Raw genomic sequence first — 25418 nt, 5'->3', positions numbered from 1 at the left:
TCCTTTTCTATTTGTCTTTTTGTGCTGTGTTCTCTTTGCTCTTTCAAGAATTTGTTAAACATCTCTAACCAAAAGTTTTGATATCATTTATTATGTCAATGGAAGCTTTAATATAAACATATTAATAAAAAAACACAAAAATAAAACAAACAACACAGGTACACAAGGTTTTAATATAATTTGATCAATTATCTTAATGGATGAGAGAAAATATTTTACCATACAATAGAAAATATTATATATGACAAAAACAAATACAACTATTGAGTCTTAAAACATTCAATTTTTCCCTACTCTTCGTATATGTCTTTAACTTTTTCTCACACCTACACCCTAATGAACCCTTTTACTCAATCACATATCTTTCACTTTTACACAAGGTTTTAATTAAGTTCGATCAATCATATCTACCTTAATGGATGAGAGAAAACATTTTACCATACGATAAAAAATATTATATATGACAAAAACAAATATAACTATTGAGTCTTAAGACAGTCAATTTTTCCCTATTTTTCGTATATGTCTTTGACTTTTTCTCATACCTACATCCTAATGAACCATTTTGCTCAATCACACATCCCTCACTTTTTCTCATATCTCTAATGGTATACAATTATCATAAGCATATTTCTCTCTCGTAACTTTTTCTTATTTTATATATCTTCGCCCCAAATCATAAGTTTTTTTACTCTATCAGCTGGCTCACACTCTTACATACATCACATATATGCTCTAACAATCAATCTTGCTTCATCAAGTATCTTTCACTCTTTCTCACTTTTGTATTCATCGTATATAGTTTTCACAAGCTCATATTTGTCTCGTAATTATTTTCTTTTATAGTTTAGAATATTTATAAAAAATATTCTTATTAGTTTTAAATATTTCCTTGGCAAAAGAATATATTTGTTAGGAATTCGAGAGGCTTCTCAACATTAATCAGTTATTCAGTGATTCTAGAAAGCTTTCACATTGGGTGGGCTCAGTCATTTGATGATTTTCAATGGCATTGGCATTCTGCCAATTGGGCCATCCCCTTCTAAATCATCTGACTTTATTTGGAGCTTTTAATAAATATAGACTCTTTTGCCCCCATCTCTTCCCTTCTATCAATTAATGTGCAAATTATTATTTCAATTATATTTATCCTAAACAATTGGTAGATAAAAACTTGTGGGAAGCTTTGATTCCAGGTATGACAAAGATTAGGTAATAGATGGGGAGAATATGGGTCATCATCATCACCTAATCAAACTGAGGGTTGCAAGCCCAGTCGTATTCAGAAGCAGTGAACTGCACGCTCATCTCTGAACCTGGCATTTTTGGTCACGCAAGATTGTCCTAAATCTGGTAAAATCCGCATCCTTGGAAAATTCCTGGAAGTTTCATTGTACTTCAAAAGGGGTGGAATGGGACCAAACATAAAGTGAATATTACTGTTACTTTTTTTTTAGCTGGCAAATCTAATGCACATGGGTTTGAGTATTTGAGATGAGGTCTTGATGGAATTTTTATTATTATTATTTTTTAATTTCTTTACGAGGAAAATATTTTTTTTATTAATTTTAAAAATATATTACTAATTTTTTAATTAATGAGAATATATGACTATTATTTGGAAACCGTCGGCGGTCGGCTCAGGGCACCTGAGGCAATTCTCAGGGCTTTAACCGACGGGGAGGAATTCGAAGGTGTTCAACACTGTCCGAAGGCGCGTGGCTGAGGATCTGATCGGATGGCTTCTAAGCGTGCGCACCCTTGGTCCAGACTTCAGATAGATAATTTTACTAACCTGCGCACCCCCGGCACTTTTGCCTTTCGCTCTCCCTTTGGGTTTGGCTTTCGTTTCACAAGACACAGCTGAACAACTACTCTCTCTCTCTCTCTCTGCAACACATGCGCCGAGCTCACTAACATGCGCCATCTTCTGTCCACCATCACCGCCATGCCCGTCACTACATCTCCTTCTCCCAAACCCAGAAAACCCTCCATGAACCCTAATGCTAACCCTAATTGCTCCTTACTTTGCAAACACTCTCCCTCCGCAACCCTTGACATTCTCATCCTCATCCTTGTCCTCTTCTCAGGCACTTTCCTTATTACCTCTTACTTCTCCTACATCGTGCAATCTCTCTCTCTCATCCTCCCGTCGATCATCCTCTCTCACTCCTTATCCTTCCGTGAATCGCCCGGTCCGTACATTCTAGGGTTTCTGGTGTTCTTTGCGGTGTTCATCGTGACAATTGAGCTCTGTTGCGGCTATAGGTCGAGGAAATGTGATAACCCGGGATGCAAGGGTTTGAAGAAAGCGATGGAGTTCGATTTGCAGTTGCAGACGGAGGAGTGCCTGAAATCGTCGTCCAAGGAGATCGATGTGTTGCCGTGGAAGGGTGGGAGTGAGGCGAATCCTGATTACGAGTGCTTGAGGTCTGAACTGAGGAAGATGGCGCCCCCGAATGGCCGGGCGGTTTTGCTGTTCCGCGCGCGGTGTGGATGCCCAATCGCGAAGCTCGAGGGGTGGGGGCCGAAGCGAGGGCGGCGGCACAAAAAGTGAGTTTGATTTCTGGTTCAGTGCAGTTGAATTTCCAGTTATTTATGTTCGGTTTTCTTTGATCCATTGCTTGCGTGGCATCTTGTTTGCTTCTTTTCATCAATATTCATGGTTAAAGTTGTATAGAGTTGGGAAGGCATTTTCCCAAATTCATGTTTGGTTTTGCTAGTGCAATTAGGCATGTGATAATGTACATGAGATGGTATTTCTTTTCCTTTTGTGGTTAGGGGATTGAGTTTAGTCTTAGATTCATAATTGATCAGTCGGTTTTCTAGGTTGTCTGCCAATGTTTTGCTGCTAACATTAAAAATTTTTTTTTTTTTTTTTTTTTGTGGTCCCTTGCAATGTTACGCCGAACTTGGATTGATGTTCTTTGCAGAAGGAAACAGTTGCACAGTGTACCCCTTAGCCCAGAACATGACAGAATGTTATTATCATTATTCTTTTTTATTTTATTTTATTTTTTGTGATAAATGACAAAATGTTATGTTCCCTTCCCATGTTACATGGTACTTGGATTGCGGTGATACTTAGGATAAATTTGGTCACACCATACATGCCTTGGCCCAGAACATGGTTGGTTGAGTTGGAGACAGGCTTGTATTGCATTTTCACCTAACCTATATTATTGATAGCATGCCAAGTATCATGGATCTTTAGTTTGGAACTTTATGACCCTAATTTTATTTGTTCCTGTCAAGTTCTTGTCCATGCTAAGTTTGCACTACAATATCAATCTTGGAAAAAGAAAAATTTATCAATCAGCAAATGATACAAAACAAAGCTAAATTCTTTTGCATGAATTCTGATCACCATTCTGAGATTATTGAATAGGTTAAACCTTGATCTTGGTTTTGTGTATGAATAACTCCTTTGTGCTTATTTTGGATCTTATGGAAGGAAAGAAAACGAAGAGCCTTTGAAGATCCTGAATTGACAGACCATGCTATTTTACTCTCCTTTATGTACATGGTTTTGGAGTGGGTCAGGGTACATTTAGGGTCTTGCTTCATTGTCTTAATTTGACTTCATAGATTGGTTGGGCTGTTAGTGAAGTGAGGGTGTTGTTTTTGTGTATCCTTCCCTTTTTCTGGCCTTGTATGCATTGTGTATATTTTAGGCGCTTTTAATACAATTGCTTGACCTATAAAAAATGGAAAAACCTTGATCTTGGTTGTTAGGTATGGATTTAAACAGCTGCTTATTTTGTAAAGTTCCTAGGCAGTAATTTCCCTTTTAATTTTATCGAACTGATTTCATCCTAGGAAATGGTAACTTAAAGTTTATTCTGTGGTATTATTTGATGGGTCCAATTTTCATGGAATATCTTTTCCATTCATGTGATTCAGTGGAAGAAGAGTTCAATCTTTGATGACAAGGACTTCTTTTTGCAAACCATTGTGTTGACAGAAATGTTCTCAACACGCCTTGTTTTCAGAAGTGGCAAGATTTAGGTTTCATAAATTTTCAAAATGATGGGAATGTTTTGTATAGTTAGCTTCCTTGCCAAGTTGCTTCTTTTGAGAGTTTCTTTGCAACCCCCAACTTCATACTTTTTTTTCTTATTAAATTACTAAGGATTTTGAGCTGTCTAAATTATGGAGGATGCGCTTGGATGAGGGGTTTGGATTTTCTTAAAGAATGTGAATGAAGGGATTTAACATCATAGGAATAAAAATCCCTGGGATTTCTTAGTTCCAACAAATTGGTGGGGTGGGATGGGATGGCAGTGACTAGACGATGGGAATTGTTAAGTTGGGCATAGTTAGGGCATGTCTACCCAATTCTCAGAAGAGAGGATTTGGAAATGATTCTTATACATGTGGCTCGTAAGGAGTGGATTTGGGCTTCAATTCTCCCAATTTTTTTTTTTTTTAAATCCCTATAACTACATGCCAACTAGTTTCCCAGGTATGGTTCTCCCCCCTCATTTCTGCGGTGTGGGCCTATCTCTTCTTCACCATCTCCTTCTAAGGGCAAGCTTCCAGTGGAAGGGTTGAGGGAGTGTTTGTCTAGCCAAAGGGGTATTTTCAGTGCGCCCTCTGTTGAGCCTGAAGGCGTGTTGACTAGGCTTTTGTGCATGATTTTGAATGATGGTACATCCGTGGTGTTCTCGAGAAATGCTCTAAACAATGGTAATGGCAAGGAAGGAATGGGTTTGGAGCAAGAATTTCTCACTTTTTGGGACTGCTTTAGTAAGCTAGCATCTTTTAGTACATTTGTTGGGCTGCTGATTGATGGTTTGGAGGAAAATTTTTTGGCCCTCATGAGGAGAATGGAGCAAAGAAAAAGGGGCAATGCTATGGGGATCAAGAAAAAACCAGACCTTAGGTCTAAACTCGAGAGGGAATTGTGGTGGCTAGAGTGCTCCATCAACTTTTACTCTACTTTAGGCAAAGTAAGGAGTGGCAAGGGCAATTGAGAGATAGCCAAGGTTTGTCAATGAATTTTTTCATCCTTCTTTACAATGTTAGAGGGATAATGAGGGGGATAAGTGAAAAGTTATTAATCTCTTATCTAGTCTCAGAGGGTTGACCTTGTGTGTTTGCAAGAAACTAAACTCCAACAGATGTTTGTGCAAATGGTGAAGCGTTTAGGTGTTGGTCCAAAATGGGGGAATGGGGGTTTTTTAGGGAGCTTTGTGATATTAGAGGGCTTTGGAATAAACCATGGTGTATGATTTCAATATAGTTTGATTCCTTATTGAAAGGAGGAATTGCCTAAGAATTTTAACAACAATGTAGTGTTTTTAGAAAATCATAGAGGAGCTTGCGTAAAGGGACCTTCCTTTGGCAGGTGGTCCATTTACTTGGTGTGGTAGTTTGAATAATCAATCTTCCTCCATATAGGTTTGCTTTCTGACTTTCAGAGTTTGGAAGAATTATTTCAATAGTTTGACTAAGCGCTTTTGGCCAAGATTGGTTCTGAAGTGTTTTTAGAAAATCATAGAGGAGTTTGTGTAAAGGGACCTTCCTTTGGTAGGTGGTCCATTTACTTGGTGTGGTAGTTTGAATAATCAATCTTCCTTCATATAGGTTTGCTTTCTGATTTTCACAGTTTGGAAGAATTATTTCAATAGTTTGACTAAGCGCTTTTGGCCAAGATTGGTTCTGATCGTAGTCCCATTCTATTAGATGGGTGGGATAAAGAGTTAAAACCTTTGAGCATCTTTTTATTAGGTGTTATTAATATTTTCTACATTTACGTATAAAAAAAAAAGGAGTAAAATGTCTTTTTTAGATTTGAAAATATGTTATTGAAAGAGGAAGGGTTCAAAAATTCAATTAGAAAGTGGTGGGGGAGCTACTCTACTATGGGTTTATACATATATATATATATATAGGCAAAAGGAGGGCTTGTATTAAAAATGCCTAAAGGATGGCGAAACAAGTACACATGAAGTATACAAACAAAGCCCAGTAAAGGCAAAGATGTAAGGAGTTTTTTTTTTTTAAGAAAAAAACCTTCTCCTTACTTGACATTTAACTAATCTACAAAATCTAACAAAGACAATGTGTGTTCCTTTATATACACCCTAGCCTAATTCACAAAAGTATACATGAAAATAAATTTAATAGCTTGGTTGGACTACTCTATGTCCTTGAAAGTCCTTCTATTTCTTTCCTTCCAGATAGTCCGCAATAAGCATAAGGGAGCAACCTTCCATCCTTCTTCTTTTTTTTACCCATGAAAGAGCTAACTGATGAATGCTAAACCCCTAGATAGTCTGCAATAAGCATAAGGGAGCAACCTTCCATCCTTTCTTCTTTTTTTTACCCATGAAAGAGCTAACTGATGAATGCTAAGCCCATTGCACCCCAAAAAGAGAGTAAATCAAGTTCCACAACATACTTGCCTTGGCACAAAACAGGAGTGAGTGCTGCCATTTCCACCCATTTTTTTGCACTAATAACACTTATTTGGAATATTCCAACTCCTTGTGAACTGGTCAAGAGTAAGAAGTCTACCCCTAGATGTTTTCCAAGCAAAAAAAACTAATCTTCCCTAGGTTTGTATGGCCACATTTTGGAAACCAAGCTAAAAGCCTTGAAATGTGATCTTAAAGCTTAGAATAAAGAGGTTTTTGAGAACGTTGCCTCCAATAGAGATGCAACTTTGAATTAGATTGATTTTTAGGGGACAAAGGAAAGGGAATTCATTCTTTCAAAGGAGGAGAGTGAATATAAGAGGAAGACATTGGTGGAGTATTTTAAGTAGGCAAAAATGGAAAAAGTTTCATGGAGGCAAAAATCAAGAGAATTATGACTCAAAGAAAGAGATAAAATACAAATTTCTTCCATAAAATGACTAATGCTCATAAAAGAAAGAATCATTTGGATAAAATAAGGTTAAATGATTAAATTGTTGTCCAAGGAAGTAGACATAAAGGATGGGGTGGGTGGTGCTTTTTATAACCTTCTTTTTAGTCGAAGGATTGGAGACTAAGCATCAGCGAAAAATTTTTTGAAAAAAATTGGGTAGTGAAGATTCAGGGCTTCTAGAGACTTCGTTTTTCTGAGGAGGAGGTTTTTGTGGCTCTTTCTAGTTTGTGTGAGGATAAAGCCTTAGGAACATATGACTTCTTTGTGGCTTTTTAACACTTTAGTTGGGATTTTCTGAAAATGAGGTGATGGGCTCTTTTAGGGAATCCTATGAGCTGGGGCACTTTTGAGATAAGTTTAAACACAACTTTTATAATATTAATCCCATGTTGAAGATTTTAAAATTTTCATTCCAACTAGTTTGGTGGAAGGGTTATACAAGCTTTTAGTAAAAGTCCTAACTAATAGACTCATAAAGGTGGTGGGAAAAGTGTTTTTGGCCAAGGTTGCTAGGGTTTTGGGATGTAGAGTGAGAAGTCTCCACACCAAATATCCAAGCCTTCTGTTCAGAGCTCCATTTAGACGATCTTGGGTTTGGGATGTGGTAAAGGAGAGATTTCAGAAACAATTTGCTATGTAAAAAAGACAATACCTATTAAAAAGAGTTAAAGTGACTTTGATAAAAAACACTTTCCCTAGCTTGCCAATTTACTTCATCTTTCTTTTTTTTTATTCCAAGGAAGGTTAGTACAAGATTGGAAAAGATCCATAGGGATTTCCTTTGAGGGATGAGGCTTTTGAGAGCAAGCTGCATTTGATGAATTGGTCAACAATTCGCATGGAGAAGAAAAATGGGGGCTTAGGTATTAAAAGACCGTCTATCCTTAACAAAGCTTTACTTGACAGGTGGTATTAGAGATTTGCTTGTGCGAGTGAATCCCTTTGGAAGTGGCTAATTTTAGGGATGCATGGGGAGGAAGAGGGGGAATGGTGCTCTAGAGGAGTGAGGTGGGCATGTGGAAGGCCATTAGAAGTGGATGGGAGTGCTTTAAGAGTATTACGGTTTTTTGGGTGGGAAATGAGTGGGGAGTGAAGTTTTGGATGAAGAGATGGATGTTGATGAACCCTTAAGGAGATTTTCCCTATGTTATTCTTGACAGCCACCACCAAACATGCATGGCTAGTTGGGTTATTGGAGTAAGAAAGGGAGGGTAGTTGTTGGAACCTAAGGTTCACAAAATAGATCCATGACTTGGAGCTAGATGTGAGGTGGAGGCTTTTTTTAGGTGATTGCAGGCGCATATGATTTGTAATGATATAAAGGATCAGATGTTTTGGCTGAACTCAAAATGTGGAAATTTCTTGTCTATCAAAAAAAAAAAAAAAAGAAGTGGAAATTTCTTAGTTAATTCTGTCTATTCCTCTTTATCTAATGAAAGATTGGATGCATTCCTGTAAGCAGGATTTGGAATCCTCGGGTCTTGGTGAGGGTGAGATTTTTCACTTGGGAAGCTACATGGATAAGAATATTGACATTGGACTAGCTTAAAAAGAGGGGATGAAATATTCTGAATAGATGCTATTTGTGCAAAAGAGAAGAAGAAACGATTGATCACATTCTCCTTCATTGTTCGAAGCAATTATGCTATGACAACAAGAGGAAGAAAGTTTGGAAAGCGACCCCTTTGTGCTTATTTCAATCCATTTGGAAAAAAAAAGAAAAAAAAGAAATAAGAGAGTTTTTTTATAATTTTGAAAGAGCAAATCAAACAATCAAACAATCCTTTTTATGTAATTTTTTGGAGTGGATTAGAGTATACATAGGAGATGGCTCCTTGTCCATGTTGGACTTTATTGATTGGCCGAGCTCTAAGTAAGGTGGGAGAGTTGTTTATTTGGCTTTTTAGCACTTTTGCATACACTGTGTATACTTCTGCCCACCCTTTTGTTGGTGCTTTTTAATATATTTGTTCTTTGCCTATCAAAAAAGGAAAAAAAAAAGAGTTACATGCCAAATGGCAGAAATAACTTTTCAGAACAATTTCTGATCCAACTGCAAACTAAAATGGGATGCAAATTTTGATTTAGAGTTGAGAGTTGGTTCGGAGAAAGGGGACAACACAGTTTGAGCCAAATCCAAATAAGGAAAATTCCCTATTAGTTCCTTATTTGAGGTGTTGGGAGTGGGTTTCACAATAAAGATTCTTCATTTTGTGGTCCACTTCAGAAGATAAAATTATCACTATTTTTTTTTATAGGTAAATAATCATGGTATTACATAAAAGTGCCAAAAAGAGCTCACCAAAGTACATAGAACGTATTTGACGGTCGCCAAAAGGTGTCAGAAAAAGGAAAAGGGACAATAAAAAAGTAATCATTCCCTCAATGAGAACCCTACCAATCAATGAAGTCACATAAGGACATTGGGCCTTTATCACTATTCACATATGGTGAAAAGAGCTAGGCTTATACCTGAATGATACTATACAAATGAGAACCCTACCAATCAATGAAGTCACATAAGGACATTGGGCCTTCATCACTATTCACATATGGTGAAAAGAGCTAGGCTTATACCTGAATGATACTATACAATTGGGGCACATAGACTGCACTGTCGACTTCTGCACTCTTCAGGGGCCTTGGATCTGTGGTCATTAATATTTAATTGCTGTGAATTCTGTGTTCTTCAGAAGACAATTATCCTGTATTTGGAATGGAGGAATTTGAGGAGAAATGAACTGATTGAAAATCTGAATTCCAATGTTAGAAATGAAGGAAATTTTTTGAAAGGAGAATTTGGGAGATTTAGAATTTTTTCATCCTTCAAAAACTGTTGAAAATTTTCTAGATTTGGAAGCATTAAGATTGAAGTTGGGTGAACGCTTCCTTTCTTTGAACATTAATTTTATCGTTCATCTTCATTACCCTCTTTCTTTATCCACTTGTCACATCTTTATGTTTTTCTTTACCCTCTTTCATTCTGGTCAACCTCTTCTTTTTTATCCATGATTATTTACTATTTTTGTATTAGATTTTTTACAGATTTGATATCAATATAGAATACTTATCATCGAACTTTTTTTGAGGTTTTTTTTACATATTTAAACTTTAAATATAATATACAAAATAAAACAAGGTTGATGACATCCTTTTTTTTTTCAATAATTTCTAATAAATATTAACCTCCAAACCATAATTTAAAGTTTGCTTTCAACTGGGTATTGCGATTTTTTTGCAATATATATATTAAGTTCCTGTTTGGATTGAAAGACAAAAAGGATTTTCCTCGAGAACTCTTGTTTGTTTAGTCCTTTTAGGATCTTCATTTTAGTTATTTTATTACTTGAATTTTACTAATGGATAAATAATAGGTTAGCCTCTTACATTTAAAGTTTGTTTATTATTTTATTTATTTTCTGTTTTCATTTTTCTATCAAAGCTGGGTTATGATGGTTAAAAAAAGGTTTCTTTTCCATTTCTTTTGCAAAACCAAACAAGGGAAACTAAACTGCCTTTGATTCATTTCTTTCCCTTGCCAAACAAGAGGAAGGAAACAAAACCCTATTCCTTTAATTTCATTTTTGCTAATTGGGTTCCTTTCCTTGAGAATTTGGTTCCAGATAATGGGTTAAATTGTTAATGGCTTATTGATTGATTGGCATGGGAAATTTTTGAGGAAGAACAAGCCAGAGATCTATTAGAATTTTTTTTTTTATTATTAATTTGGGGGGGAGGGGGTGTTGCCTGATCTTGCAAGCCATGTTCACTTTGAATTGTATTGATGATATGTATTGTGCTACTTAATTAATTTGCATTTATTATATTTAAAAAATAAAAAATAAAAAAAGATAATAAAATTACTCAAAATTAGCTTTTCAACATCTAGACAAGATAATACCTCTCACATTTTCACTTATAACCTTAAACATTTTCCTGGGTCATTAGTCCTTTTTTTTTTTATATGTCAGGTCATTAGTCCATTTTGTTGCAGGTTTGGTGCCTGTAGTGGTTTACATTATGAAAATATTATGGTTAACTTAAAACAAAAGAAAAGCTGAGGGAGGTTGGAAGCTATGAAGAGAATGGGAAGTGAACTTCTGAGTCTTTGGTTTTGATAAATGTGCTAAAAACAGATTAGTTGGCCAAGTAAAATATAGAATTGCATGAAGATCATTTCATTGGGCTTTCGATGATGTGCAACTAACCTTTAGGCAACCAGTGAAAAAGGTTGTACTCAGGAAAGTTGACTGCCCAATTGTTGATTTAGCAAAGAACTCGTCATGCTGATTTGTTCTATAATTTTACTCCTAAAGGTCAGTTCCTGATCTTGCATTTCAACAACAATCTAGTCTTCTTTTGTTAGTTCAAAAAAGGATATTGTTTTCTTTGGGAACCCTTAATGGAGTTAATGTGCATGTTTTTGCAATTTTAGAAACATTTTACAAAATTCAATTTTAAAAACATTTACAAAAAGAGGGTGTAATTCAAGTACACAGGGTGAGAACACACAAAGACTAAAGCCCCTATCCTCCAACCAGTCCCAGCAATGAAGTTCTGGAGCAATAATATTTGCATTTTCAACTCCAACCCTAGACACAACTCAAACAAGGAATTGATTAAGTGATGGGTTAGAGTGCTTCACATCTTCTAAAGTTCTGTTATTAAGCTCTCCCCTTACGTATTAAAACAAGCAGAGAGGCTAACTCCCATATTTTCCTGACCACTTGCTGACCCCTCTATTCTGCAGTTTGACAGTAACTCCTTAACGAACAATTGGAACATCCACCAAAATTCAAGCAAGAAAAGCAAAAGATCTCAAAGCAAACACCAAGTTGTCTAGATTTTGTGTTTCCAATTATGATAAGCTCACTTTCTTTCCAAATTAATTCTCAAATTAGAAATGACTTCCAGAAATAGGAGAATTGACATAATACGTGACGTTAGAAAACATGAAGGGAGGAGGGAGTGTGCTTTCTATATTTTATTAATCTTAAAAAATAAAGATCGTAGCAGCACTCTATACAGTTCTATAATCATCCGATTACTCCATATAATACTCTTGCTAATAAACTCTAGCACCCCCACTCCCTTTCAATCTGAAATATAAAAGTTTCAATTCCCAATAAGGTTAAACAAATAGCCAAGTAAATGTCTCCAAGCTAGTCTTCTGATATGACTTAAGAAGTGACTACATCATGTTTCATTATTGCAAGAACGAAATGACAAATCACCTCAACATGTTTAGTGCACTCATGAAACATAGGAGGATACTTGGAATATATGTAGCCATTTGACTATTACAAAGTAAGAGGGAGTGGGTAATCAAAGCCAATCCTCCACTGCGATGTGGACCTCTGTTTTTTGGTCTTGCAAATGGTGTTTGCCTGCTTAGCCCTACAATCTTGTGGAACACGATGAGGATGTTGTGTTTACATTTGGGTGGATGAGGTGTTAATTGTGATATTCCACATCGAATAGGAGAAAAAGTTTTTGACACTATACATGTATGAGCTTCTCTTAAGAATGTAGATGTGTCATGGAGGGATTGTGACATCCCACATAAGATAGAAAAAAAAGTTCCTAACACTATATATGTATGAGCTTTTTTTAACTGTGTAGACTTATTTTAAAGTCGTAAGGGTTTTATTGGGTTTAGAGCGAAAAATATCTATATGGGAGGGAGTGGATCGTTATATTGGTGCTCTAACTTTGGCTCTGTTGTGACTCCCATAAGCTGGACAATGTGTAATGGAGAATAGCCTAGCATTTGGTGGTGCCATTGCATGGAAGGAACAAGAGTTTGTTTGGCAACTGGAATTGGAGATGGGCCTCATAAACTCCATTAACTTAATGCCCTTCACTAATCATCTTCTTCATTAAGAAATCCTAAAATGCATGGTAAGAAGAGAAAAATGTCATAGAAACATAAAGAGATTTGGTTTAATTTTCTTGTGAATAAAAGATTCACAAGAAAGTTTGAAACATATGACTATGAGGTTAGGAGTGAGAAGATAGTTCCTTTTTCCAACACTTAGGATTTGGAACCCATCTACAAGGATGATAGATGAATCTATGGACAAATTAGCAAAGGTGGAAAAAAAATGGAAAGCCTACCAATAGTGAATTGTGTGAGAAGAGGCTCCCAAATCTATAATCCAGAAAGGAGAATAAGAGGCTAAAAAAAATAAAGTAATGGAGAATAGTGGTCGTTTATATCTACTTGTGCAGTCATGATTGGATCTCTAGCCTTACTAGAGGAGAAAAGAATAGACTCAGAAGTATTACAACTTTGTCAGATATCACCTGATTTATCTGGGCAGTTTTACCAAACCTGTCCAAACATTTCTCTATCACATGATTGGTCTTGCCACAATGCAAACAATATCTATCTCTACACACTGTATAATGTCCTCCGTTTTACTCTTGGCCTGTTGCTCAATTGGTAAACCTATTTATCTCACAACCATTTGAAGAAACAAGAACAACTTATTTATTTGTTCACTATAGGAGAGGCTCCACAAAAGAACCCAGACTAACATGATTACTCTAGACAGGTAAGTGTTCACTGGAAAGGATGTTGTTCAACATTCTTTAGACCTAGACCAAGACCTGAGAAATTTATCTTCTTCAAATTCCTCATATTCTTATATAACATATTAATATTATTAGTGAGAGGATGGTACACACAGTTTACCTTGCAGTCCATAGTACTGGTAGAAAGAAACCCCACTACTTGTACATGGGAAAAGAACTGCTTATAGCTCATACGTACTTGAAATATTTTTTAATCATAACAGTGTTATGAAACATGGCAGTGGTAGCAATATGAGGTTCCATATATTCCATAAACAGGGTTTTTGTATCCCCTCTTCTCTTTTGCTTTTGCCTTTAGGCGCTTGTTATGTACTCCATGTATGCTTTGGGTTGGGCTTTGGGCGCCCTTTGTTCTTTATATATTATATTGTGTTTTTACCTATCAAAAACAATATATTCCATAAACAGGTCATGATTATTAAATTATCCTCATGCCATTTTCATTGTCCTTTAGGTCATCAGATATAAACTTTAACTTGTCCTTTGCCTAAGAGATACTTTTAGAGCTTTGGTCTGAAATAGATGGTTAGATTTTTTTAATTTTTTAATTTTATTGTAGTAATTTGGATATGACTATTGTCTCTAATTGACTGGGGTGAAATCTTGAAACTACCATCTAAAGCCATGAAAAGAAAACAATCAGACATTGCAACAGATTGGAGAAACTTACTTGGACAGTAAAGGAGGTGAAGGGGAATAGGTAGCAGGCACACAAACAGCAGAATGAAACATACCCATTGACAGTACCTATTCAATAGGCAGTCACCATAGAACACCTAGTAGAAGAAGAGGAATTCTAGAGGTCTATTGGTACTCCACTATTAAGAAGATTTCATGATGAAGCAGCATTTTTAGAATCAAGAAAGAAACTCAGCCCAATCTGGACAGAAGTGAATATAGCAGACATAGCTGGAGTTTTGATTTCCAGGGCAGGTTGTGGATGCTAAAAATTGGGTCTAGGGTGGTGGGTGCTAGCTGGATGGGGCAGATAGAGTTATTAAGGGTGATAGGTGGCTTTGTCTATCATAAAAAAAATGTTAGAGAACATGAAAGAAGAGAGGTGGTGTTTTTTTTTTTTTTTTATATATTTTATTAATCTTCAAAAAATAAATCAATAAAGATGATAGCAGTAAATTATACACACACACACACACCCACCATAACCCTATTACTAAAAGTACAAAAATAGAATACGAAATGAACTTTAATAGGTGATAATTGTTCTCATAGAAATGAAGGCTGTCATTCACATGTAAAGAATGGAAAATCTCCATTCAAGACTTGGCCCTCCCTCCAATCTGAAATCCATGAACAAACCACTTCCCTCCATCATTCTTACTGTTGAATATAATGTATTTATAGTATATAACCTTTCCTTGTTAATATAGGATACATGTATGGTAGTTAGGACTCCTAGCCTTGTATATATATATATATTTCTCAATTGTAAGTAGATTAATTACATTAATGAGAATTAAGGTCTTTCTTCTTTCTCTCTCTCAACATGGTATCAGAGCCAAGGAAGAAAACCTAATTCTTTCCTGTTTCCCGTGTCATCAACTCCGGGAAACCTTCCGGTGACCGTGTTTCATTCCGGTCACCTTCCCCATCTCCCAATACTTTCCGGTCATTCGGATCGTCGACAGAAACAACTCACCGCCGGCGAACTTTTCCGGCGAACTTTTCCGGCGAACTTTTCCGGCGAACTTTTCCGGCGAACTTTTCCGGCGACGCGCCTCCTCCAGCAGCCTCGCCTGACGCCGACCAGCCTCTCTACCTCCCTGGTTCTCCCATTCGAGCCCTGCACGTACCTCTTTTGGGGATTTTTGTCTCCGTCGGCCCTCCAAACAGTCTTTCCGGCGAAGCTCCGACTACTTTTTCTCTACTCCAATCCCTGCACGTGCCTTGGGAAGTGTTCTTCTACCTTTCTGGTGGTACCACGCCGCGATCTGAGGCCGTCTCCCTTTTTCGGTGGTGCCACGCCGCAATCTGAAGCCGTATTAGGGCTCTCTTCAATCCAAACATACTTCATTCTCCAGATAAGTAGATATGACTACTAAAATTCCATTTTTTCCGCTGTTATATCTGGATCTCCTATGATTACTTCGGAGAAATTGGTTGGCAGTGACAATTATCTTTCCTGGTCTGCCTCTGTTGAACTTTGGTTTATGGGTCAAGGATATGAGGATCACTTGATTACACAGGAGGCAGATATCCCTGAGGTTGACCGCGTACAGTGGAGGAAGATAGATGCACAGTTATGTAGTGTATTATGGCAATCGGTTGATCCCAAGATTCTTCTTCATCTTCGGGCCTACAAAACTTGTTTTAAATTTTGGACTCAGGCCAAAGGATTATATACGAATGATATCCAGCGTCTTTATAAGGTGGCTTCTGCTATTGTCCATCTCAGCCAACAGGACTTGGATCTATCTACTTATATTGGCCAGATTGCCTCTCTTAAGGAGGAGTTCTTGACTGTGATGCCTCTTACTCCTGATGTTGGGGCTCAACAAACACAGCTTGACAAGTTCTTCATGGTTCTTACTCTTATTGGCCTCCGTCCGGATCTTGAGCCTGTCCGCGATCAGATTCTTGGTAGTTCATCAGTTCCGTCCTTGGATGATGTGTTTGCTCGCCTCCTCCGTATCTCCTCCACTCAGACTTTGCCATTTGATAGCACTTCAGATTCTTCTGTGTTAGTTTCTCAAACTAACTCTCGAGGAGGCCGTAGTGGTACCCGAGGTAGAGGTCAACGTCCTCATTGCACCTATTGCAATAAACTTGGCCACACTCGCGATCGTTGCTATCAGTTACATGGACGACCTCCTCGCACTGCCCATGTGGCCCAGTCCTCTGATTCTCCGCTGCCTCAAGCTCCGAGCTCTTCCGCATCTCAGGCTTCTGTTGCCTCTGTTGCCCAGCCTGGTAATGCCTCTGCCTGCCTTACCCACACATCTTCTCTTGGACCCTGGATTCTAGATTCTGGAGCTTCTGATCACTTATCTGGTAATAAGGATCTTTTCTCCTCTATTACTACTACCTCTGCTTTACCTACTGTTACCTTAGCTAATGGTTCTCAAACTGTGGCTAAAGGTATTGGTTTGGCCCTTCCTCTGCCTTCTCTACCTCTCACTTCTGTCCTTTATACTCCTGAATGTCCTTTTAATCTTATTTCCATCAGCAAAATCACTCGTACTCTTAATTGCTCTATTACCTTTTCTGATAAATTTGTGACCTTGCAGGACCGGAGTACGGGGAAGACGATTGGCATAGGACGTGAGTCTCAAGGCCTCTATCACCTCACCTCGGATTCATCTCCTGCAGTTTGCATTTCCACTGATGTTCCTCTCCTCATTCACAATCGTCTGGGCCACCCTAGTCTCTCCAAGTTCCAGAAGATGGTCCCTCGTTTTTCCACTTTATCGTCGCTTCCGTGTGAGTCATGTCAATATGGCTTGAAACAATCTCCTCGAGCATGGTTTAGCCGTTTTAGTTCTGTTGTTCAAGAGTTTGGCATGCTTCGCAGTACAGCAGACCATTCAGTTTTCTATCATCATAACTCTTTGGGGCAGTGTATTTATCTGGTTGTTTATGTGGACGACATCGTCATTACAGGCAGTGATCAGGATGGTATTCAGAAACTAAAGCAACACCTTTTTACCCACTTTCAGACCAAAGACTTGGGGAAACTCAAGTATTTCTTGGGAATTGAGATAGCTCAATCCAGTTCTGCTGTGGTCCTTTCCCAAAGGAAGTATGCTTTAGACATCCTGGAAGAAACTGGTATGTTAGACTGTAAACCGGTAGACACACCTATGGATCCGAATGTCAAACTTGTACCAGGACAGGGGGAGCCTTTAGGAGACCCCGGGAGATATCGACGGCTCGTAGGTAAATTGAACTATCTCACCATTACTCGTCCAGACATTTCTTTTCCTGTGAGTGTTGTTAGTCAATTCCTACAGTCACCATGTGATAGCCATTGGGATGCTGTAATCCGCATTCTTCGATATATCAAAAGTACACCAGGCCAAGGTGTGTTGTACGAGAACAGAGGTCATACTCAGGTTGTTGGTTACACAGATGCAGATTGGGCTGGCTCACCCACAGATAGACGTTCCACTTCAGGGTACTGTGTTTTTATTGGAGGTAATCTAATATCTTGGAAGAGTAAGAAACAAGATGTAGTGGCCAGATCTAGCGCTGAAGCCGAGTATCGAGCTATGGCTTTGGCAACATGTGAACTCATATGGTTGAGACATCTTCTTCTAGAGTTGAGATTTGGAAAGGATGAACAGATGAAACTCATATGTGATAACCAGGCCGCATTACATATTGCATCCAATCCAGTCTTTCATGAAAGGACCAAACATATTGAAGTTGACTGTCATTTCATTAGAGAGAAGATCGCATCAGGATGTGTTGCTACAAGTTTTGTTAATTCAAATGATCAACTAGCTGACATCTTCACTAAATCTCTCAGAGGTCCTAGGATTAAATATATTTGTAACAAGCTTGGTGCATATGACGTATATGCTCCAGCTTGAGGGGGAGTGTTGAATATAATGTATTTATAGTATATAACCTTTCCTTGTTAATATAGGATACATGTATGGTAGTTAGGACTCCTAGCCTTGTATATATATATATATTTCTCAATTGTAAGTAGATTAATTACATTAATGAGAATTAAGGTCTTTCTTCTTTCTCTCTCTCAACACTTACAAAACAACTCAATGGCCCCATCATCAAAGCAAATGTAAGGAGATGAGGAAAAAGTGGATCTTCTTGCCTTTGCCTTCTCAAGCTTTTGAAAGAACTTGTTAGCATCCCATTAACCGATATCGATCATCTAATCATGAACATACAATTTAATCTAGTCTATATCTATATCTAACTTCTTTTTAATAGACAAAACAAGAGTATATATCAATAGTCAATCTATCTCTAACTAAACCCTGTCTTGTCAATTACTGAAAGTAAGAAGTCCTAAATCACACTTATCAAATAAAAAATAAAAAATTCCCAAATCACATGATCATGTGTCCAGAAGCTCATACAAACTACCAACCTGAGAAATATGGATGTGTAGAGCTGCCTTTCATTCTAATGCACTTGTGTTTTATAAACCTGTTTTTTTTTTAGTCACCAACATTCCTCAAGTGGCCTTAAGATTTCTACTGTGCTGCTTATTAACAAGCACAGATTCATCCAAAAAAAAAAATGACCAAATTTGCTGCCTTGTTTGTGTAGAACAGCCTCACCTGCAACTGTTTTGAATTATGATATGCTAGTCCTAACCAACAAAGGCATTGACCTATATACCTATAAAAAAAAAGGCATTGACCTTTATCAGATGTACTTTGGTTTGCATTTTGAGTTCGAGTTCTTTTCTGGGGAAATAGCTTTGTTTTTTTTTATAGGCAAACAAAGGATATTATAGATAAGAGGAAAAGATACAAGAAAGAGCTTATACCACCCTAGTGGGTTCAATTCCCAATGATGACTAGCTATGCTTTATCCCATGGGGAAAATAGTTTGAGCCTTGATGGACTCTTAATTGTGGTGGACAATAATGCAGACGTTTCTCAAGGTTCAGTAGATGTGGTTGAAAATGATGTTATCTTTCTGCCTGTTAAATCAGTCACAGATAAAAACAATGAGCATACTCCAGGTATATACCATTACCATTGGTTTGGGTATCAATTCCTATGTTTGAGGTGTGCTATTCATGAAAAACCTATCCTGAGGTTTTTGGAAATTGGCAAAAGAAACCATGATCAAGATCATTTTTGCCTCCTTTACACAACTGGTTAAATACTAGTTGGCAATCTGGATACAATCTACCCGGAGGAGTTTTCTTGTGTTCTACCAACTGAACTAAATGTTTAATTCTATTAGGAAATTTGAACTTCTTGTAGGATAGAGAAAAATGCCATTTCTTTCCTATTGAACAAATCTAAAGCAGTAATGGTTTCTAGTATTAGGTTTTACTGGTTAAATTTTAATTGCTTTGTACAGGTTTCAATTGATCTATTGAAACTTATTTCTCTGTATGCTCCCTCTCCCAGTCTGAAATTCTAAAATGCATGTGTTAAACAAAATTTGGATTAGGCTACCTCTAACAAAAATGTATATTGTTTTACTTGATAATTATTATTATTATTATTATTATTTTTATAACCGGGGATATCCGGGCCAACTTACGCGCACCTCGACTAATCCCACGGGGATCTGAAGTTAACGGGCCCTGAGGGGACTCGAATTGGTGACCATTGGGGAGCAAACCCAAGGCTAGACTAACTGAGCTACCCCTCAGGGTTTTTACTTGATAATTATGACTGCTCACCAATAGAAGGAGTTGTGGTTATGCATGAACTTGTGCCTGTGCTGGGCTGTAGGTCTAGCCAAATTTCATTTCAGTATTCTGTGATGCATGGCATTTATTAATCACTTGGATGGTTGAAGATTGAAGGCAATCCATCCATAAGATTATGGCCTTCTATCGTTCAAAATCTTAGGAACTGCCAACTTGCATAGTGGCAAACATGTTCTGTTACCTTGCATGCTATCAATATACTCAAAACATTAAATTTTTCCCATTAATTGAGGAAGTTTTTAAATTTATTATTAATAATATTTTTTATAGTTCTATTGAGATGGGTATAATTTTCAAGTATGCTTGGTACTTGCAGGGCTCTGGCCAGTCTGGCTCTAAATGGAGGAGGAGACAACCGTTGATTGTTTGTGGTGGTTTCTACCATTGGGTTCCATTCACATATTTCTCCTTTACTGTCTTGTTTTGACTTTAAGATTTTGAATGTTCCTTTCTTCTTTCTGGAAGAATTCACATTTGATTAGAACCTTCTTTTTTTTTCTTTTTTTTTAAATCGTACAAACTTACTGCAGACTTTACCAATGTCTGAAGCAACCTTTAATGTGTCCACATCACAGTGGAATATTGTCTCTCACTGCTACAAGGATATACCAGATTAATGCGAATAAAGATGTGAAGTAGCAAATGGATATTCTATCACTTATTTTAGCTGTGTGGCATCCATTCTTATTCTTGGTTAGTTTTCTTCTTTGGGGAGCACCTCAACAAGGGGTATGGCTATTGAAAAAGTATCAATAACATTCAGAAGTATAACTTAAAAGAGTTTCCAGGGAGAGAGGGTACTCAGCAATATTCTGGTCAAAACTTTGGTGTTATGGACTTTGCTCTCCTCTGCATTTGGCACTTCAATCAGTGGGTGGTGGACAGCAACAATTGCTGCCACAGTACATGGCCCAATTAGGAGGCTTGATCGCTTTAAAGTCCTTTCCATCTCATATGAAAATATTGGTTTTTATGAATATGTCAATTTTTTTTTATATAAATAGATGTAGATTAATCAAAATTTATAAAAAATATTAATAAAAACTTAGAAGAATCATAGAATAAAAAAAATAAAAATACATATATTCAGGATATTTTATAAGTATAATTGATATTTGTATGATATAATATGTGTAATATTTGATAATTTTATTATGTGTGTTGATTTCCCCCTCTCTCTCCTCTTCAACCTCACGGCCCAATTGCACCCCTTTTTTATTTTTTTTCCTCGATCCTCACCCCACATTTTAGCATTCTTTTTCTTTTATTTTTATATTCATTTTCATCTCTACCCGCCCAACCCCCCATCCCACGTAAACTTTGTTTTTTTTTTCATTTCATTTCTTTTATTTTTTCACACTCAATTGTTTTTCATATTCTTCTTATATTTTAAAACAAAACATTTTCTTTAAATAATAAATTATAAAATGATTTTTTTCACCAAAAGTATATTATGTAAAATAATTTTATTATATTCAATGTTTTAATGTGAAATTCATAACTCAAATTTTTTAAAATAAAAATTATTATTAAGATTTTAAAAAGGAAAAGTACTTTAGTAATTATTATAAATAATAAAAAAAATTCAATTTTTATAATTATTATAAGCAAAAAATTTAACCATCAACATCGGTGATCGCCGACTTCCATCCTTTTTTCAAACCCTAACCATCGCTGTCGCTGCTGCCTCCAAACCCTAACCATCACTGTCGCTGCTACTTCCCAGGACATTGGAGCCCTACTTAGGTTGTCGGAGCCCCACGCAAGTCACCCATTTTTTATTTTTTTTTAATAAATATTTTTATTAAAAAAAATAAAAGTTATAAATCTTACTTAAAAATTATCATCAGATGATTGAATTTTGTCATTTATTATATTTCGTACGTGATTCATAGTCAAATGAGGTTTGAGAGAGTTTTTTTATTAAAATTGTATATATGAAAAAAAATAAAATATGACAAAAAAGTGTTAAGGATGTTGCAAATAGCAACCCCTAAAAATATTGTTAATTTTATTTTTAATTTTCTCTTTTATTTTTCGTTGGCTCTTATTGTGTGATCAAGACAATGGTATATATATGAAAATAAAATTTAAGGAAAAGGATGTGGGGAGGGAAAGGGGAAGGAAGGAAATGGGAATTGGGAAACGAAGGAAAGAAAAGAAAAGAAAATTAGAGAAAATAGGAAAGAAATAAAATTAGGATTTTGGGCGATGGAGCGTCGAAAAGTTGGAAGAGACGATGTTTTAATTATTAGATGTGTAAATTTTATTTTTAAATAAGATGGTGGATGTAAACAGTTTCAGCCGATGCATTAATCAAAGAATGGGAATCCATTTTCAATTTTTACTTGATTTCCAAACATACCCTAAAAGCGGCCATGGGTTCACCTCCGAAAATTTGTTTTCATTCGAGAAATTAGAATAAATATCAAAGCGAAGAGGTCTGATGGTCACGTCTCATGATCGGATCCCCCAAACCCAAATTCATCTTTGGGTCTTTGATACCAAATCTGAAATGGGTCTCCGCAGCTCCCTCTCAACTTCCTCCACACCCAATAGATCATCTCCGGGCTTTCTTCAATGGGAACAAGGACACCCAACACTCCGATTACGAACTCACTTTGGTTTCAGCCCTGAAATCATGTTCATCCCTCCTAGCCCTTTCCCAAGGCCAGCAAATCCATTCTCTGGTCTTCAAATCCGGCCTTCTTTCCAACATTTTTGTCAAAAATAGTTTGATTAGTTTTTACGTGAAATGTAGGCTTATTTCCAATGCTCGATCGCTGTTTGACACTTGCTCGGTGTTGGATCCGGTGTCTTGCAACATTATGCTTGCTGGGTATGTGAAATCTGGGTCGTTGGACAATGCTCGCCACCTGTTCGAGAAAATGCCCATTAAAGGTTGTGTCTCGTACACTACTATGGTAATGGGTTTGGCCCAAAATAATTGTTGGCTTGAAGCAATTGGGGTTTTTAAGGACATGAGATTCGCAGGTGTCATCCCAAACGAGGTGACATTGGCGAGCTTGATCTCTGCTTACTCGCATGTGGGTGGGATTTTGAATTGTCGAATGCTTCATGCATTGGCATTCAAACTGGGCCTTGAAGCCTTGAATATTGTTGCAACTAACTTGGTTCACATGTATTGTGTTTGTTCGAGTTTGGGGAATGCCAGGGTTCTATTTGATGAAATACCTGAACGGAATGTAGTTACCTGGAATGTGATGTTAAATGGGTATTCAAAATCAGGGCTTGTTGATTTGGCTAGGGATTTGTTTGAGAGGATCCCTGCAAAAGATGTGGTTTCGTGGGGTACGATAATTGACGGGTATGTGCAAATTGAAAGGTTGGGTGAAGCTTTGAGGATGTGTCGATCAATGCTTCGAACTGGGGTGGGACCCAATGAGGTCATGATTGTGGATTTGATTTCAGCTTGTGGACGGTCAATGGCAGTGAGTGAGGGTCAGCAATTTCATGGTATAATAGTAAGAACAGGCTTTGATTGTTATGATTTTATACAGGCAACAATCATTCATTTCTACGCTGCTTGTGGTGAAATCGACCTTGCTTTTCTGCAATTTGAATTGGGTAGTAAGGACCACGTCTCTTCATGGAATGCCCTCATTTCAGGATTTGTAAGAAATGGAATGATTGAGCAAGCAAGGCAATTGTTTGATGAAATGCCTGAGAGAGATGTTTTTTCATGGAGTTCGATGATTTCTGGTTACTCACAGAATGAGCAGCCTGATTTGGCTTTACAACTCTTCCATGAAATGGTAGCTGGCGGGGTCCAACCGAATGAGATTACTATGGTAAGTGTCTTCTCAGCAATTGCCACTCTGGGCACTTTGATGGAAGGAAGGTGGGCTCATGAATATATTCTTAGCAACTCCATCCCTCTCAATGACAATTTGAATGCAGCACTTATCGACATGTATGCCAAGTGTGGAAGCATCACTATTGCCTTACAACTGTTCTATGAAATCCAGGACAGGGTCTCTTCTGTCTCACCATGGAATGCGATTATATGTGGGTTAGCCATGCATGGCCATGCAAATTTGTCTCTTAAACTGTTTTCCCAGCTGCAGAGGGTCAGAATTAAACCCAATTCGATCACATTCATTGGGGTATTGAGTGCATGCTGCCATGCCGGGTTGGTGGACGCTGGGGAGAAGTATTTCAAGGGCATGAAGAATTTATACAACATAGAACCCAACATCAAGCATTATGGTTGTATGATTGATCTCTTGGGTAGAGCTGGGCGGTTAAAAGAAGCTGATGAAATGATAAGGAAGATGCCGATGAAGGCAGATGTGGTGATATGGGGTACGCTGTTGGCAGCTTGTAGAACACATGGGAACGTAGAAATAGGAGAAAAGGCTGCCGAGAATTTGGCAAAGTTGGACACATCTCATGGGGCAGGAAGGGTTCTTCTATCTAACATATATGCAGATGCAGGGAGGTGGGACGATGCATTTTTGGTAAGGAGAGCAATGCAAAGTCAGAGAATGAAGAAGTCACCCGGGTGCAGCGGTGTTGTATGATGTTCTAATACACTGTTAAAATTCCTGCTTACTTAATTATGAACCTGACATTCCCTTGTCTCAAAGAATCTAAAGAAATGAGAAAGAATTTAGTACACATCAGATGTCTTCTTGAATATAATTTAGTACCAACCAATCCTCAAACAAACTACTAACACCTCCAATGTGGAAACAATAAGTGTATTGATAGGGTTAACTAACTTTATGCAAATTAGCAAGTTGTTATTAGCACATCTAACTAACTACTACCCTTAATAGGTCCCCTCAAACTTATAGAAGATAAGTTTTTCTACTTTGAGTTTGCCTCTTGGAGATTGGAACTTGGAACTTCAAAGAGGGCACATGATGCAGCTCTATCTATTTCTGCATAAGTTTTTCATCGATCAAACATAGATCTAGTTCTATATACTTGGTCCTTACATGAAGAACAGGATTTGTCATAAGCATCACTATGCTTAAATTATCACTACCACAAAATTGTACTTGGGTAAGCTTGACTTGTAATACCAAAAAAAGGTTTGTATCCAAGACATTTTTGCAACTAAATTTACCTAACTTTTCTACTCAGCTTCAACGGAGGATTTAGAAACCTTGTGTTGGATTTTAGAGTGCTAAGCAATTAAGTTTGGTCCTAGATAGACACAATAGCTAGATAAAGACATCGTACCTTGCACCGTCCTAATTTAATGCCCAATTTGTATCGCAAAACCTAACAAGGTCTAGAGTAGTGGGTGATTGTCTAGGTAGCAAGCCAAGCTCCAAAGTTCTACCTAGATATTTTAATACTTCGTGTGTACTGCTTTCATCGCTTTTAGGTGTTTCTAATGCAAGCCTTTTATTACCTATCAAAAAAAAAAAAATGTAAGATTATTTTAACTTCTTTCCAATGAGCCTTCAAAGGGTACTACTGCATGAATTGACACATCTTATTAACGCTGAAAGCATTTTCAGGTCTTGTGATGTTAATATACTGCAAGACCCCAACTAAGCTTTTGTATATCTATGCAATGTTTACTAGA

The 25418-nt window shown here is 37.2% G+C and overlaps 2 protein-coding genes across 2 annotated transcripts; both read left to right on the top strand.

The window, feature by feature from the left end:
• Window positions 1-1163: 1163 nt before the first annotated feature.
• LOC117914707 (uncharacterized protein At5g19025) lies at window positions 1164-20521 on the top strand. Its single transcript, XM_034830153.1, has 3 exons — window positions 1164-1353; window positions 1645-2553; window positions 20172-20521. The coding sequence occupies exons 2-3, from the start codon at window positions 1919-1921 to the stop codon at window positions 20215-20217; spliced, it is 681 nt and encodes a 226-aa protein (XP_034686044.1). The 5' UTR covers window positions 1164-1353; window positions 1645-1918; the 3' UTR covers window positions 20218-20521.
• A 1469-nt stretch (window positions 20522-21990) lies between these two features.
• Window positions 21991-24496, top strand: LOC117914556 (pentatricopeptide repeat-containing protein At5g19020, mitochondrial). Its single transcript, XM_034829910.1, has one exon. It carries the CDS (start codon window positions 22315-22317, stop codon window positions 24397-24399), a length of 2085 nt encoding a protein of 694 aa, XP_034685801.1. The 5' UTR covers window positions 21991-22314; the 3' UTR covers window positions 24400-24496.
• Window positions 24497-25418: the final 922 nt, after the last annotated feature.

Source organism: Vitis riparia, chromosome 5 (assembly GCF_004353265.1).
Source record: "Vitis riparia cultivar Riparia Gloire de Montpellier isolate 1030 chromosome 5, EGFV_Vit.rip_1.0, whole genome shotgun sequence".
NCBI classification, from domain to species: Eukaryota; Viridiplantae; Streptophyta; class Magnoliopsida; order Vitales; family Vitaceae; genus Vitis; species Vitis riparia.
The sequence above is the reverse complement of the archived record's forward strand: the minus strand, read 5'-3'. Positions and strand labels throughout refer to the sequence as shown.

Bases quoted from the DNA above. Each gene is read 5' to 3' on its own strand.
- LOC117914707 (XM_034830153.1), top strand. From the start codon at position 1,919: ATGCGCCATCTTCTGTCCACCATCACCGCCATGCCCGTCACTACATCT. The intron at 2,554-20,171 runs GTGAGTTTGATT...TGGTACTTGCAG, and splicing joins CGAGGGCGGCGGCACAAAAA to GGCTCTGGCCAGTCTGGCTC.
- LOC117914556 (XM_034829910.1), top strand. From the start codon at position 22,315: ATGATCGGATCCCCCAAACCCAAATTCATCTTTGGGTCTTTGATACCA.